This window comes from Drosophila ananassae, chromosome 3L (genome assembly GCF_017639315.1).
Source record: "Drosophila ananassae strain 14024-0371.13 chromosome 3L, ASM1763931v2, whole genome shotgun sequence".
Classification (NCBI taxonomy): Eukaryota; Metazoa; Arthropoda; class Insecta; order Diptera; family Drosophilidae; genus Drosophila; species Drosophila ananassae.
In genome coordinates this window covers 16,136,488-16,149,014 of record NC_057929.1, presented here as the reverse complement: position 1 = coordinate 16,149,014, position 12,527 = coordinate 16,136,488, and the positions used below count along the sequence as shown (strand labels likewise).

General features: G+C 40.2%; 4 protein-coding genes across 6 annotated transcripts; 2 read left to right on the top strand and 2 right to left on the bottom strand.

Moving 5' to 3' along the window:
* The first annotated feature begins 21 nt into the window (after positions 1–21).
* On the top strand, positions 22–1,784 carry LOC6502508. The gene has a single exon (XM_001960921.4). It carries the CDS (start codon positions 54–56, stop codon positions 1,782–1,784), a length of 1,731 nt encoding a protein of 576 aa, XP_001960957.2. The 5' UTR covers positions 22–53.
* LOC6496462 (breast cancer type 2 susceptibility protein homolog) lies at positions 1,780–5,315 on the bottom strand. Of its 2 annotated transcripts, XM_032450226.2 has the most exons (4): positions 5,183–5,315; positions 4,668–5,130; positions 4,404–4,589; positions 1,780–4,349 (listed from the first exon to the last, which is right to left on the bottom strand). In XM_032450226.2, exons 1-4 carry the CDS (start codon positions 5,276–5,278, stop codon positions 1,948–1,950), a joined length of 3,147 nt encoding a protein of 1,048 aa, XP_032306117.1. In that variant the 5' UTR covers positions 5,279–5,315; the 3' UTR covers positions 1,780–1,947. The 2 variants fall into 2 exon arrangements, with proteins under 2 accessions (XP_032306117.1, XP_014763838.1); XM_014908352.3 differs by having other exon boundaries at positions 4,404–5,130.
* A 95-nt stretch (positions 5,316–5,410) lies between these two features.
* LOC6494108 (polyadenylate-binding protein) lies at positions 5,411–9,433 on the top strand. 2 transcript variants are annotated; one of them, XM_001960919.4, is made up of 4 exons: positions 5,411–5,487; positions 5,537–5,769; positions 5,836–6,705; positions 6,989–9,433. In XM_001960919.4, exons 3-4 carry the CDS (start codon positions 6,007–6,009, stop codon positions 7,211–7,213), a joined length of 924 nt encoding a protein of 307 aa, XP_001960955.1. In that variant the 5' UTR covers positions 5,411–5,487; positions 5,537–5,769; positions 5,836–6,006; the 3' UTR covers positions 7,214–9,433. The 2 variants fall into 2 exon arrangements, 1 of the variants encoding a protein (XP_001960955.1); XR_004309848.2 differs by lacking the exon at positions 5,411–5,487 and having other exon boundaries at positions 5,627–5,769; positions 6,989–8,104; positions 8,178–9,433.
* Positions 9,434–10,431: 998 nt separating this feature from the next.
* Positions 10,432–11,559, bottom strand: LOC26514833. Its single transcript, XM_014908568.2, has one exon. The coding sequence runs from the start codon at positions 11,557–11,559 to the stop codon at positions 10,432–10,434; it is 1,128 nt and encodes a 375-aa protein (XP_014764054.2).
* Positions 11,560–12,527: the final 968 nt, after the last annotated feature.

Here is a 12,527-nt window from a genome sequence, read left to right as displayed (position 1 = left end):
TTAAACATTCAAAATCCTATAAAAGCTCTTTGCTTGTTCAATTTCCATCAAAAATGTATTTGTGGCTACAGTGTTTAATTTTTCTAAAATATGTCGGGGCCTCTGGTCAAGGGCCCATTCAGGCTATTCAAAAACTTAACAACGCTTTTCAAATGGAATTAAATGTGTTTATAGATTGTGAAGATTGGTTCCGCTTTCAGGATGAAAGTATTTTTCAAATTCTAGATACGCCCAGGATACTATTTACTAAAAGTGACATCGGGAATTATCGTATTTATGGAAACTTTACTGAAAAAACACTTATCGTAGTCTTCTTCCCGGAAGCAAAAAATTCCTTAGATCCTTTGGTTACTAAGCTTCTTTCCAACTTGGTGGACAATCTTCATGAAATACACGTGGTATTTGTGGCTGCAGAAGAACCAGACGACTCTTGGAAAATGAATCTTTACACGTTCTGCTACAAAGAGGGACTAATAAACGTAATTTTGATTTATAACGAAAATATCTACAGCTATCTCCCATATCCGAAAATACAGCCCATAAGGCTCGCAAATATTAGTGAGTACTTTGAGAGAAAAAGGATTCTGAGCAATTTGAGGGGCCTGCCCATTCGAACCGTTCGAATTGATATATCTCCAGGAGATTTTGAATATCTAAACCAGGACAATGAAACCATTAGAGTTGGAACTCTGTTCTTCGCCCTCAGGGAGTTTACGGATCGATATAATGCTACAATTTTGGGTGAATTACTACCATCTGTTCAAGGCTTTGATGTTTATGTCGAGCTTTCGAAGATGCTATACCGCAAGGAGATCGACGTGATTTGTTATTTAAAGGATTTGAATATTCCTTCACCCTACACGAAGCCCCTTTCGATTCTTTCTGAACACTTCATTGTTCCTTATGCCAGGCCGATTGGAAGTTATCTGTACTATTACAAACCCTTCGAATGGACTCTTTGGATGGCTGTTGCAGGAACAGTCGTCTACGGCACCCTGATGCTATATATAATGTCACGAAGAGTTGGAATCGAATTTGGACAATGCCTTCTATATAGCCTGAGTCACATACTATTTACGTGCAATCATGCCAATAGCTCGACGGGTTGGAGGGTCAAGGTGGTTGAAGGCATCCTTATTCTGGGAGGTTTTGTACTCACCAACCTCTACCTGTCCACCTTGTCCAGCATCCTCACATTGGGATTGTACGAACCCGAGTATAACACACTAGAGGATTTAGCCAAAGCACCATACCCCAGCCTACATGACGCGTTCTACGTGGAAAATTTAAAGTCAAAAACATTTCTTCCAGAGGCTCTTCGCAAAAACGCTATTAATCCAAACAATAATACTTTACTGAGAATATACCGTGACAATCTAAATGAAAGCTATATGTATGTCATGTATGACGGCCGCAGGGAGCTGAACTTAATGCAGCAGAGATTACTCAAAACTCCCAGATTTCACACAGTTGAGGAACCCATAGGCTTTGCCTTGAATAGCATTCCAGTGTCCAAGAGCTTGCCATATTTGAATATTCTGAACCAATTTATGCGACGGCTTCAGGAGCACGGAATTTTTATCAAAATAAAGGCGGATGTATTCCAGGTGATGATCGAGCAGGGTATTTATACCCTGATGCGGGACAATGAGCCTCCGGCGAAGCCATTTGACTTGGAATATTACTTCTTTGCCTTTGCCTTGTGGGCTGTTGGATTATTTATTTCACTTTTGTTCTTTTTGGCCGAAATCCTTAGGATCTCATACAAAACTTGGCGAGTATGAATAATTGGCAATATTATATTTGTTTTCAACAAACTCGAATATTCTGCTTAAAACTAAAGATAACCTTAATAAAAAAAATAAAATTATTCCTATACACAAAGCATAGACCATCCAGCAATCCATGCCTATGAAATTAATATTACTGACTGACTAATAATAATTTCTAATAGCGACTGCGACTCAAGCCAAGTCGTCTGGATTTGTTTGGCGGCATGCAAATGGGCGACATATCCTCTACATTCTGTTGCAATATGGTTGCTTCCTTCCTTAGGTTTGTGTTTTTATTGGCTAGAGGGGTGCTGGTGGATGCTGCCATTGGAGTAAATTTGGGTTTCAAGGGGGTATCGATTCCATCACCTTCAGATGTTGCGCTGTTACGCTTTCGTCTCTTGCTCAGTGTCAGTAAGTTTCGGCGGGCTATAACTGATGTCTTGGTGCTGTGATCCAGTGGCGAACGACTCGCCAGCTGCGTCAGCGATGCGTGCATCTCCTGGGATTGGCTGGGAGTACACAGTGCACTGTTGCACGAGGTGGTCTTGACCAACTGACAGCCACCTGGTTGCTCATTTTGCGAAAAATTACTCCGCCGACGCTTGCTTGATGGGATGCCGTCAGTGGTTTCACGACGATTTTTGGGTGTTCCTACTCTCGAGTCAGAAATATCCACATTAACTTGCGATTGCCTGGGAAACACAAAGTCCTCAGATGGGTCAATTGGTTGCATATCGTTGTTTGGGAAGCCTTGGAATTCCTCGCCAGAAACTTCATCTGACTCGTCAGATTGGCACTCAATATTATTATTATTGCTTATGATATAGATAACTTTAGTTTTTTCTATATTCTCCAATTGGTTTGTACTTTCCACTTGGACTTCAGCCTGTTCTTTATTTTTATTGATTTTGCTACTAAGAATATTTGAATTGCCTTCTTCAGCTTGCACTTCAGCCATTAACTTGGCTGCTTTCTTTTTCATTTCTTCAGAAACAGTAATTGATTTATTTGAGGCTGTTCGAAACCCAACAAACTCAGCTTCGGCTGTTATTTGATTTTCATTAACTTGAATTTCGTCTGCCTGAATCTCAGCCATAAACTTGGCAGCTTTTTTTTGCATTTCTTCCGATACAACAATGTTTTTATTGGAGGCTGTCCGAAAGCCAACAAAGTCATTATTACCTTCTAGTTCTTTTTCAATATTATGTTGATTATTACACTGGACACTGGCTTCAACTTCAGCTATTAATTTTGCTGCTTTTTTCTTCATTTCTTCTGTTATTTCGATAGGTCTGTTTGAGGCTGTTCGAAAACCAACAAACTCTGGAGTATCTAAAGAACGTGATGCACTAGGTGTCCCCGCTATCACATCAGCCATCAATTTATCTCCCTTTACTCTCATTTCTTGGGAAACTTCCATAAATTTGTAGGAAGTCTTATGGAAGGCAACGAGCTGGGGAATATTTGCCGATTGGCTGGTGTTCATCGATGGGTCAGCAGGAACTTCAAAAGTGGATGTATTATCGTCTGCCGTTGTACCTTTTATTTCCATATCATTTGCTTTACTAGTATCCCTGCGGGTTGTATCGGTATCTGGGGTATCTAAAGGCTCCCACTGACTAAAGGCTATACTTTCAAGGAATTCAGTGTCTGCAGCTAGAGCCTTTTCCTCTTCCTCGTTGAATTGGGCAAGAAACTTAGCTCCTTTGGTTTCCATTTCTTTGCTAATTGCAATAGCTTTGTTTGAGGCTGTTCGAAAGCCAACAAAGTCGTCCAATTTTGCAGTATTTCCATCGCCAGTATCCCTTTGTGGATCCTCTGCTTCCAAATCAGCTAGTAAAGCAGCCGCTCGTTGTTTGGTTTCCTCAGAAATTGCAATAGCTTTATTGGAAGCTGTTCGGAAGCCAACAAACTCATTAATAGTTTCAGAGTCTTCATTGCTGCTATCCTTCTGATGCTCTTCTGCTTCGAAATCAGCAATGAACTTAGCAGCACGCTTTTTTGTTTCATCAGAAATCTTAATTGCTTTGTTTGAGGCGGTGCGAAATCCAACAAACTCAGGGACATTTGTTGCAGTTTCCTTCTGAACATCCTCTGCGTCCAAATCAGACAAAAGCTTAGCTGCTCGTAGTTTTGTTTCCTCGGAAATGTGAATTTGTTTGTTGGAGGCAGTGCGGAAACCAACAAATTCCGTAACCTCATCTGGCTGCCAGTCTTCAAGAGGAAATTCCTGCAAAAATTGCGTATCTGTGATGTCTTTGGTAGAACTTGCTTTATTTTGAAAAGCATCTTTTACTGATTCTTTAGATTCTATATTCTTCTCGTCTGGAACATCCATTGGCGTTTGCCATTCAGTTATTGGGATATCATGTAACAATATTTCATAGTTTTCCGATTTAATCTCAGATGGTCTAGTTTTATTTTCCGTTTCGGCGCCTTTATCATCGTTTAATGATATTTGTTCGGTGTTTATGTTCTCCAAAAAGGAATCTCCCTCAGACCAATCTTCGCAGACTTTGGAATCTGTATTTTTGATACTTTCCATATCACCGAAAATAGTGTCACCAACCGTACCTAAACAAAAAGTTTTAAGTTAAAATAATAATTCATTTATTATAAAATAATTACCTCTCGGTTTTATATCACAGTTTTGGGAGGCCTCGAACGTATAGTCGCTTTCCAGTAACTCATCTCGAAAATTCTGCAGCTCAACGGCAGAATATTCAACTGACGATTGAGTATCCGAAATGGGGCATAAGTCTTCTTTGGATTCCAAGGAATCCTCAAGGTTGGGTTCTTTTTTAGATGGCAGGTCTATATTTGGGCATTTATTGGAATTGGAAGTGGAATTACCCAGAGAGAAGTATTCACTTAGATTCAGCAAATTCTCACAAATTTTCTGCGAAGTGTTGGCATCTAATTCGCACACCGAAGTAGTTGCTGGGGTTGTGAAGTCTTCCTGCACTGACAGTCCAGATGAACAGCTTAAGCGATCCTCCTCCTCCTCTTCGTATTTGATGGTAACAGGTGGTGGTTCCTCTTTTGGAATCCGTCTTTTACTATAGGTTTTGATTTTTTTATGTCTAAATCGAAACCAAGGGGAGGTTTCATTGGCGGTTTCATGATGCTCTTCAAAGTACGTCGGGGAGGAGCAGAAATCACGCAGGATTAGTTCGGTTATCTGCTCACCAGGCGTGGGATCAGCTTCCATTAGGAGCAGGTCATGGATGTTAACAAATCCAGTGGTATTTTCTATATCCGGTTCATTCTCTTGATCCCTTCTGAAGTCCAGCCGGTCTGCTCCATGTATGCCGGCAATCTCGGCGGCAATATCTCCTAAGAATGATGTGTTAGCCTGAAAAATTACATTTAAGATATAATTTTTAATAATTTTTCCAGCATGTTACCGGCAATTTCTGGATGCCAGGCTCTGTCCTTGTCTCCTGCTGGAATTCATTACTGACGTTCTGGAAGCTCTCCGCCTGTCCCTGTTGTGGCTCCATATTGCCCGTAAATAAAAGAATCTATTGCATTTTAAATAATAAATAAACAATTGCGGTGTTATTGTTTCATTTCTTATCTACGTTATACAACACGCATTATTTATTAGCACTATAGAATTGGTGTTGAAAAATACTGAGGAAAATGGCAGGCAGTGTTGGGAAACTATGCCGATTACTTTTCATCAAAAACAGTTGCACAGTTCACAATAGTACGTAAATTTGGAGAAAGGAAATAGTCACTTTTATTGCTAATTTAAGCTGCAATGAATTGTTAAATTTCTTTTAGCATCGCGGAGTTCGCAGGCAGCTTGTTAACTGAACGAAAAACGAGGGAAATCCCGGATAGCAGCGACTGCCAAAAGTGAAAGCCCCCAGAAAAAGTACAAGAGAGTAAGCGGAGAGAGGAGGTGGCGAAAAAGAAGAGTCTGGGCGAGAGAAAAACGATTTTTTCAGAGAACACCGCGAATTGTGGAACGGGGAGCTAAAACCTGGTGAGTGAATTTTTGCGGTGTTTCTTGGAGCCAGTCAATTACCAGAAACATTGAAATTCCAAACAGCCAATAAGGATTTTAAATATATACTGCGAAAACGGGAGGCTTACGGACAGCGCGCTGCCGAAGATCGTCAAAATTCACGGGATTCAGGGGATACACGGGAGTCAGCACCACCACGCACCACCTTATAGCACTTTACTAGCCGCCACCACGCTCCACAAACAGCCAGCCATCATGTTCGTCAACTCCATGACGTTCCGCGGCAATCCGGCGAACTACCACCAGCAGCAGCCGGCCCTGAATCACCACACGCTGGCCGCCGCGCACCACCAGCAGCAGCTGCATCACCATGCCGCCGCCGCTGGCCACCTGGGTCACGTAGGTGGTGGTCATGCGGCCAGCAATCATCTGGCCGCGGCCGCTGTCCTGGGTCGGCATGGCCACAATTCGCTGGGCAGCGGCCACACATCCAGCTCATCGCACTCAACTGGAGTGGGTGTGGGCGCTGGAGCTCTGGCCAGCGGAAGCAGTGGCGGCGGGATCATCAATAGCAATAGCACGCCGGATAGTCGCAAGATTTACATAAAGAACCTGGAGCGGTCCATCGACAACAAGGCGGTGTATGACACGTTCTCTGTGTTCGGGAACATCCTCAACTGTAACGTGGCCAAGGACGAGGATGGGAATTCGCGTGGTTACGGGTTTGTGCATTTCGACACGGAGGAGGCTGCTCGTGCGGCCATCGAAAAGGTGAACGGGATGCTGTGCAATAATCAGAAGGTGCACGTGGTGAAGTTCATACCCAGGCGGGATCGCGAGCAGGAAAAGGCTACGCACTTTAAGAACTTGTACGTGAAGAATCTGGGCGAGGAGTTCACTGAGCAGCACTTGCGGGAGATGTTCGAGCCCTACGGTCGCATCACCAGTCATAAGGTATGTTTGAAGTTGTTTGTCTACGTGTGTGGTCACCTTCCCTCTCGCCGGAATGTGTGCGGGGTGTGGAATGTGGGTGGGTGAGAGAAATGCAGATGGACGACCATGTGGCACAGTTTCTCACGCACCCGGTGCTCTTACGTGCGCTCTTCCCTGTTTGGTGCGCATGCTCCTTGGTGAGGCTGTTAAGCATTAAGGGAGGAGGAGCGCACATGATTGCACTTGTGCCGCCGAGAGGTTTGTTTATTTCGCAACATCTCATTGATTTCTCTGATCCTGGCAGCTTATGCTCGACGACGAGGGACGCTCCCGCCGTTTCGGATTCGTGGCCTACGAGAATCCACAATCGGCGCTGGCCGCCGTGATTGGGCTTCACGGCAAGCAACTTGGCGACAACAAATTCTTGTACGTGGCAAGGGCTCTTAGCAAGGCAGAGCGGCAGCAGGAGATCAATCGCAAGCTGGAGGAGCGTAAACGCCAGAAGGCTGGACAAATATTCTACTATTAGGCTGAAAATTGGGCAGCCGATCGGAGGAGATTGCGAGGAGTTTACGCAGCACCCACATACATACAATATATACACACACATATATATAAACCTATATAGATATTTACACGAAATTGTATCGAGCAGCTAAGCGAGAATTCAGGCAGCCATCAGGCAGAGGGGAAATAACACAAAATCCTGATAATTGACATTTAGACGTAGGCAAATGAGTCGCAACACAGTTGAAAGATTTATGGAGGCACCCAAAACACACAGAACACACGAAAAAACTAAAACTAAACAGAACTCGAACTCTCAATCGAAAGGATTTTCTAGGACATTAGGACAACAGTTTCTTAGCACTCACTAGCGTTTTTTTGAAATTAGATGTTTGTCTTTACTGTTGAATTTAGTGAGCAGGGGCTTTGGTGTCAGCTTCTCGCTTAAAAACAAAAAAAAAACACACATATTTCATAAACAATATGTAATGCCAAGACAAGCCCAAAATTTACACAGGCTCTGTGGCGTACTTGAGAGTTGAATCGAACGATATGAGTCCTGGAAAAATATGCATATTTACACATACCTATATATTTAAACAGAACATAAAATTGATGTAACCCTCTATTAACAATTGATGCACTCACTCTACGTATATACATAAACATATATATATATTTAATGTAAAACCCATTACACGCTGTAGTTAAAAAGCGTTTATAATACTCACACTCTCCACGCTATAACTAATACTTTGACGAAAGGAATCAAGTGCAACACATTGCGAAAGCGAACCCTACACGTAATTTATATGATAGACGCAAATGCGGATTAATGAGAAGAACACGTCGGAGCTGAACAGAAAATGAAAATAATAATAAGCAGGAGGGCCAACTGCATTTCCTGTGCTCGGTCAGTAAATGAGTATTACAATTTTAGCAATTACAAGACATTTTTGTAATTAATTGTACATTGTTTCAAGTAGCAAAACGAAGAAAAGGAAACCACAAAACAGGATCGTAAAGACAGCAGTAATATAACGAAAAAAACAAAAACTAATTGAATGTAACCAATCCAAAATGTGTACACAATGCAATGTTTAAAATCTTTTTAGAATATTATTATTGATGGCACGACAAAAAAAAAACTATAATTATTAAAAATAGTTTGATGGCAGGAGGCGTATATACAAGTTCGGCCAATGGCAAATTAACCCGAAAAAGAAAGCAAATACATAAATAATTTAAGATTATTGAGCTTAATTTTTAAAATGTTTCCAAGAACAGCAAGAAAAGAATAATAACATGAAAAGAAAAAAACAAAATATTAAGAAAAAACAATGCTAAACTCACTCAAAATTTGTAAAAATTCAAATTTTGCGTCTAGACATACACATGTATAGTTAAAAAACAAAAAAGAAAAAGATAAATACAAACAATACCACGAATGATGAACAAAAATGGAAATTACATAAAATAGTTATAAATGATGGCAATATTTAGGATGACATAATTAATGTAACCCCTCATTTGACAATATTTATTTTGCATTATATATCATTTTGCGATTAAGTTATTCCAAGCAACCTTGATCCGGAACAGTCGAGAGATTATGATTATAGTTACTGGACAAAAGTAGTATTAGGCCTTTCACACTAGAACTCACACGCAGACACATATGCAATATGAATTTAAAAATGAAACAAATGAAAATTATGCAATTGAATAATAATATTTACACGAATGTACAAAACAAAAGAAAAAAAAAAAAGAGAAATGAAATTTAATTTTCCTTTGCTAAGCAAATGCGACATACTTCTATTATTATTACAAATTATAATTGTAATTGCAACTTAATTTTTTTGGTAATTGCTTTTGCAGAATTTACCTAAAACAAATAAACGAATAATAAATGAAAAACAAATTTCCCCCCTACCCCCAAAAAGAATAAGTCCCTTTTATAGTGCTAAATTTTTAGAAAGTACAAGAAACGTTATTTCAATCTTACAAAATTAACTGATAACTACACGGAAACGAGTCCCATTTCAAACACGGAACTCACACACAATTATGCACATTTTCCAAATAAATCATTACCAAAAACCTGCTTTCGATTCAAAGGACACGAATCCTTTTCTTATTTGTTAAAAATTGTTTGCTTGGACCCACGAAGGTTACATTTTTAATGACTAGCAAAAAAAAAAAACACAAAAACCCACACAAGCACAGATAATACTGAACACAGAATGGCGTATAATATATGCATTATATAAGTAATTCCATTGAAACGAAAATCCTAATTATAACATATTACAAATACCTACTTATTGAAAAAAAAATCTTTCAAAAACCAAGCGAAAATGAAAAAGAAAATAAAAACAAAACATTTGATGATGAAAATCACGATGCAGTGAGCAGAGAAATGTGAAACTTGAATAAAAATGCTTTTGCAAAAAGTGTTTAAAATTGCAATGAGAGTGTATTATTGTCTACTATTTAAGCATTATCTTTGCAAATAATAGCCTAGAGGAATTGCAATTCGAAATTCCTGAAGGACCCTTTGGCTCTTCGAATGCCATATCTTTGCCAATAATAATCCGATTCTTCATCGGAATACCTTAAACGATTTTTAGATCGATTCTCCATCATTTTGTATCAAAATCTAACAACGAAATATTTTTTAAATTTTTTGGGCTATCCCCTTCAAAATGTGGAAAGTACATGGGGAGGACAATATGACCCACAGCGATGGCTATATCTTTGCCAATTTTGACCCGATTCTTAAACGGAATATCTTAAACGATTTGTAGATCGATTCTCCATCATGCTGCATCAAAATCGAACAACAAAATATTTTTTACATTTTTTGTGTCATTTTCTGGGCTATCCCCTGGGCTATGGTCCACAGCGATGGCTATATCTTTACCAATTTCCCTTCAATTCTTCAGCGGAATACCTTAAACGATTTTTAGATCGATTCTTTACCATTCTGCATCAAAATCTAACAACGAAATATATTTTAAATTTTTTGTGCCATTTTCTGAGCTATCCCTTACAAAATGTGGGAAGAGAATGTGCATGGAAGGGAAATATGGCCCCTTCGACCATGGCCATAAATTTACCAATATTCACCAGATTCTGAAGCGGAATACCTTTAACTATTCTCAGTGAAATGCACCTTTGCAACTTTGATTTTTTTATGTAATATAAAAGTTAAGTATAAATTTTTGATATTTAAAGTTAATGATATTTGAAGTAGAGTATCTCCAACGAAAACACCAAGAGACTTATGAGAGTTCCTCCAATATAGGCAATCCAGACATACAACAAATCCTTCCAAACTAGATCGTGGTAAAGCCCATCAGACATATCCGAGCTGTAGTTTAGTTTTCCGATGGCAATGAGTTCGGAATAGGATCGACGAAACCACAGATCATATAGTCCACTTTGCAGGGTGTGGCTTAAATATCTATTGAAAACATCGCGATATATAGAGTTTCTGGCCATGGGCATGGTGACCGGCATAAACTGCATAAAACTTATTTCGTGTGATTTACGAAAGAGAGGACGATGCAGCTTGATCTGCTTCAACTGCAAGAGTGGCCACAAGGTGTTGGTGACCGGATAACCGTAGGTAGTGTTCAACTCATTTCGTTTGGTAAGAAATTCCACCGTAGATGGGGTAATCTCAAAGACGTCTAGGTTGGCATTCAAAGCGTCCTGGCCAATTGATTCATTCAGGGTTGGTAGCTCTTGCTGGGAAATAAATATCTTGCCGTTTGTCAACCTCAGATCATTATAACTCAATATTTTGTAGGCTGGAGGAGGATCGACAAGCAAGGTGGCCAGATTGGTGCCGTAGAAAGTGGTAACTATAAGCCCGGCCAACATCAGCAGGCTATAGAGTATCGTCCGACTGTGGGAGAGGGTGTTGGGCATGACGAAAGATTGGGACAGGATGGCCCTCAGCACATGGTCCCCAAAGATGTGCCCGCACTGCAAGGTGAAAAAACCTTGACCCGACTCTATACGATGGGCATTCACCAGAAGGAAAGCCAAAATAACCATTAGTCCCAAAAAGTACCGCCATCCTTTGAGGTTGAAATATAGACTGGAGGGTGGCATATCAGGTTCTACTGGCACCATTAGAAACCAACTGGAGATCTCCGACACGTAGCTGGGATAAAACGGCTCCGGAGTGAGGGTGGTCAGCACCAATGGAAAGTCAACCAGGCCGTCGGTCAGCAGTTTCAATGTGACATTGTGTGTGGGAGTACCATCTTCGGGAACTAGATCCCAACGTACCCAGAGGGTGCCGTTCAAGGCCCTGGCAAAATTCCTGTAGAAATGGGTTAGATACCCACTCATCTGGTTTCGTCCTTCCTTATCCTTGTAGATGACACATCTGGGTAGTAAGTTGTAGGGAATAGTTGCAATTGGATGTCCTTGGAGATCCTTTACCTGCGGTTCGTAGTATCTATTAACAAGAGCTGTTCTTCGCCTAGCTACTTCAAATTTGGGGAACGCTTTGAAGCTGTAGATATATTCAAGGTTCTGTTCTTTTAAAGCCAAAACATTAAGCATTTGGGAGGAACGACACTCTTCAAATAGACGGCTTATATTGGTTTCCATGTTTACCACAAACAACACAGGAGTTCCTCTTATATCCTGCAGGTTTTCAAGAAGAGCATTCATTATTTCACGATCAAAACAAACCAAAGCCAAAAATTCCTTGTTAAGTTGTCCTTTAAGATAGATGCTCTGATTGTTATTGAAACGGATATAGGCAAGATTCCGATCAAGTTCATTGAGTTGCGAACAGGATATATATTTACGTTGTAGCACAAGAACAGTGCGAAAGGACAACTCCAACTTAATTGAGTTTAAGATGCCGCCCAAGGTTACGATCTGAGCCACTACCAAGCCCAAAGATATAGCCATAAAACCACTTAAACAAAGTAACATTTTTTCCGGGTTTTCTTTCCAAGTACTGCCTAAGAAACGATTCTAGCCAAAACTGAATTCACAACTGACTCATGGGTTTCTGTAAGCCATATTGCTGTAAGCTCTATCAATAGACTCCAATTATGGCCAACTTGTCACTCGCAAAATGAAACAAAACTCAAGCGATTCAAGCGATTAACATTTATTTGCGGTTAATAGGGTTAATAACACTAGTTTACACCAAAAATGAACCTCCATAAAAAATTGTTTTTTATAGTAATTTGGGGTCGGAGAACACGAAAATGACATCCGTTTATTTTTCTTAAGAACCGTTTTAGAGATATTTTTGAAAATCGAATAAATTTTGAAATATGTGCAGATTGAATCAAATC

Bases quoted from the DNA above. Each gene is read 5' to 3' on its own strand.
- LOC6502508 (XM_001960921.4), top strand. From the start codon at position 54: ATGTATTTGTGGCTACAGTGTTTAATTTTTCTAAAATATGTCGGGGCC.
- LOC6496462 (XM_014908352.3), bottom strand. From the start codon at position 5,278: ATGGAGCCACAACAGGGACAGGCGGAGAGCTTCCAGAACGTCAGTAAT. The intron at 5,131-5,182 runs GTAACATGCTGG...GTAATTTTTCAG, and splicing joins CTGGCATCCAGAAATTGCCG to GCTAACACATCATTCTTAGG. The intron at 4,350-4,403 runs GTAATTATTTTA...CTTTTTGTTTAG, and splicing joins CTGTGATATAAAACCGAGAG to GTACGGTTGGTGACACTATT.
- LOC6494108 (XM_001960919.4), top strand. From the start codon at position 6,007: ATGTTCGTCAACTCCATGACGTTCCGCGGCAATCCGGCGAACTACCAC. The intron at 6,706-6,988 runs GTATGTTTGAAG...TGATCCTGGCAG, and splicing joins GTCGCATCACCAGTCATAAG to CTTATGCTCGACGACGAGGG.
- LOC26514833 (XM_014908568.2), bottom strand. From the start codon at position 11,559: ATGAGTGGGTATCTAACCCATTTCTACAGGAATTTTGCCAGGGCCTTG.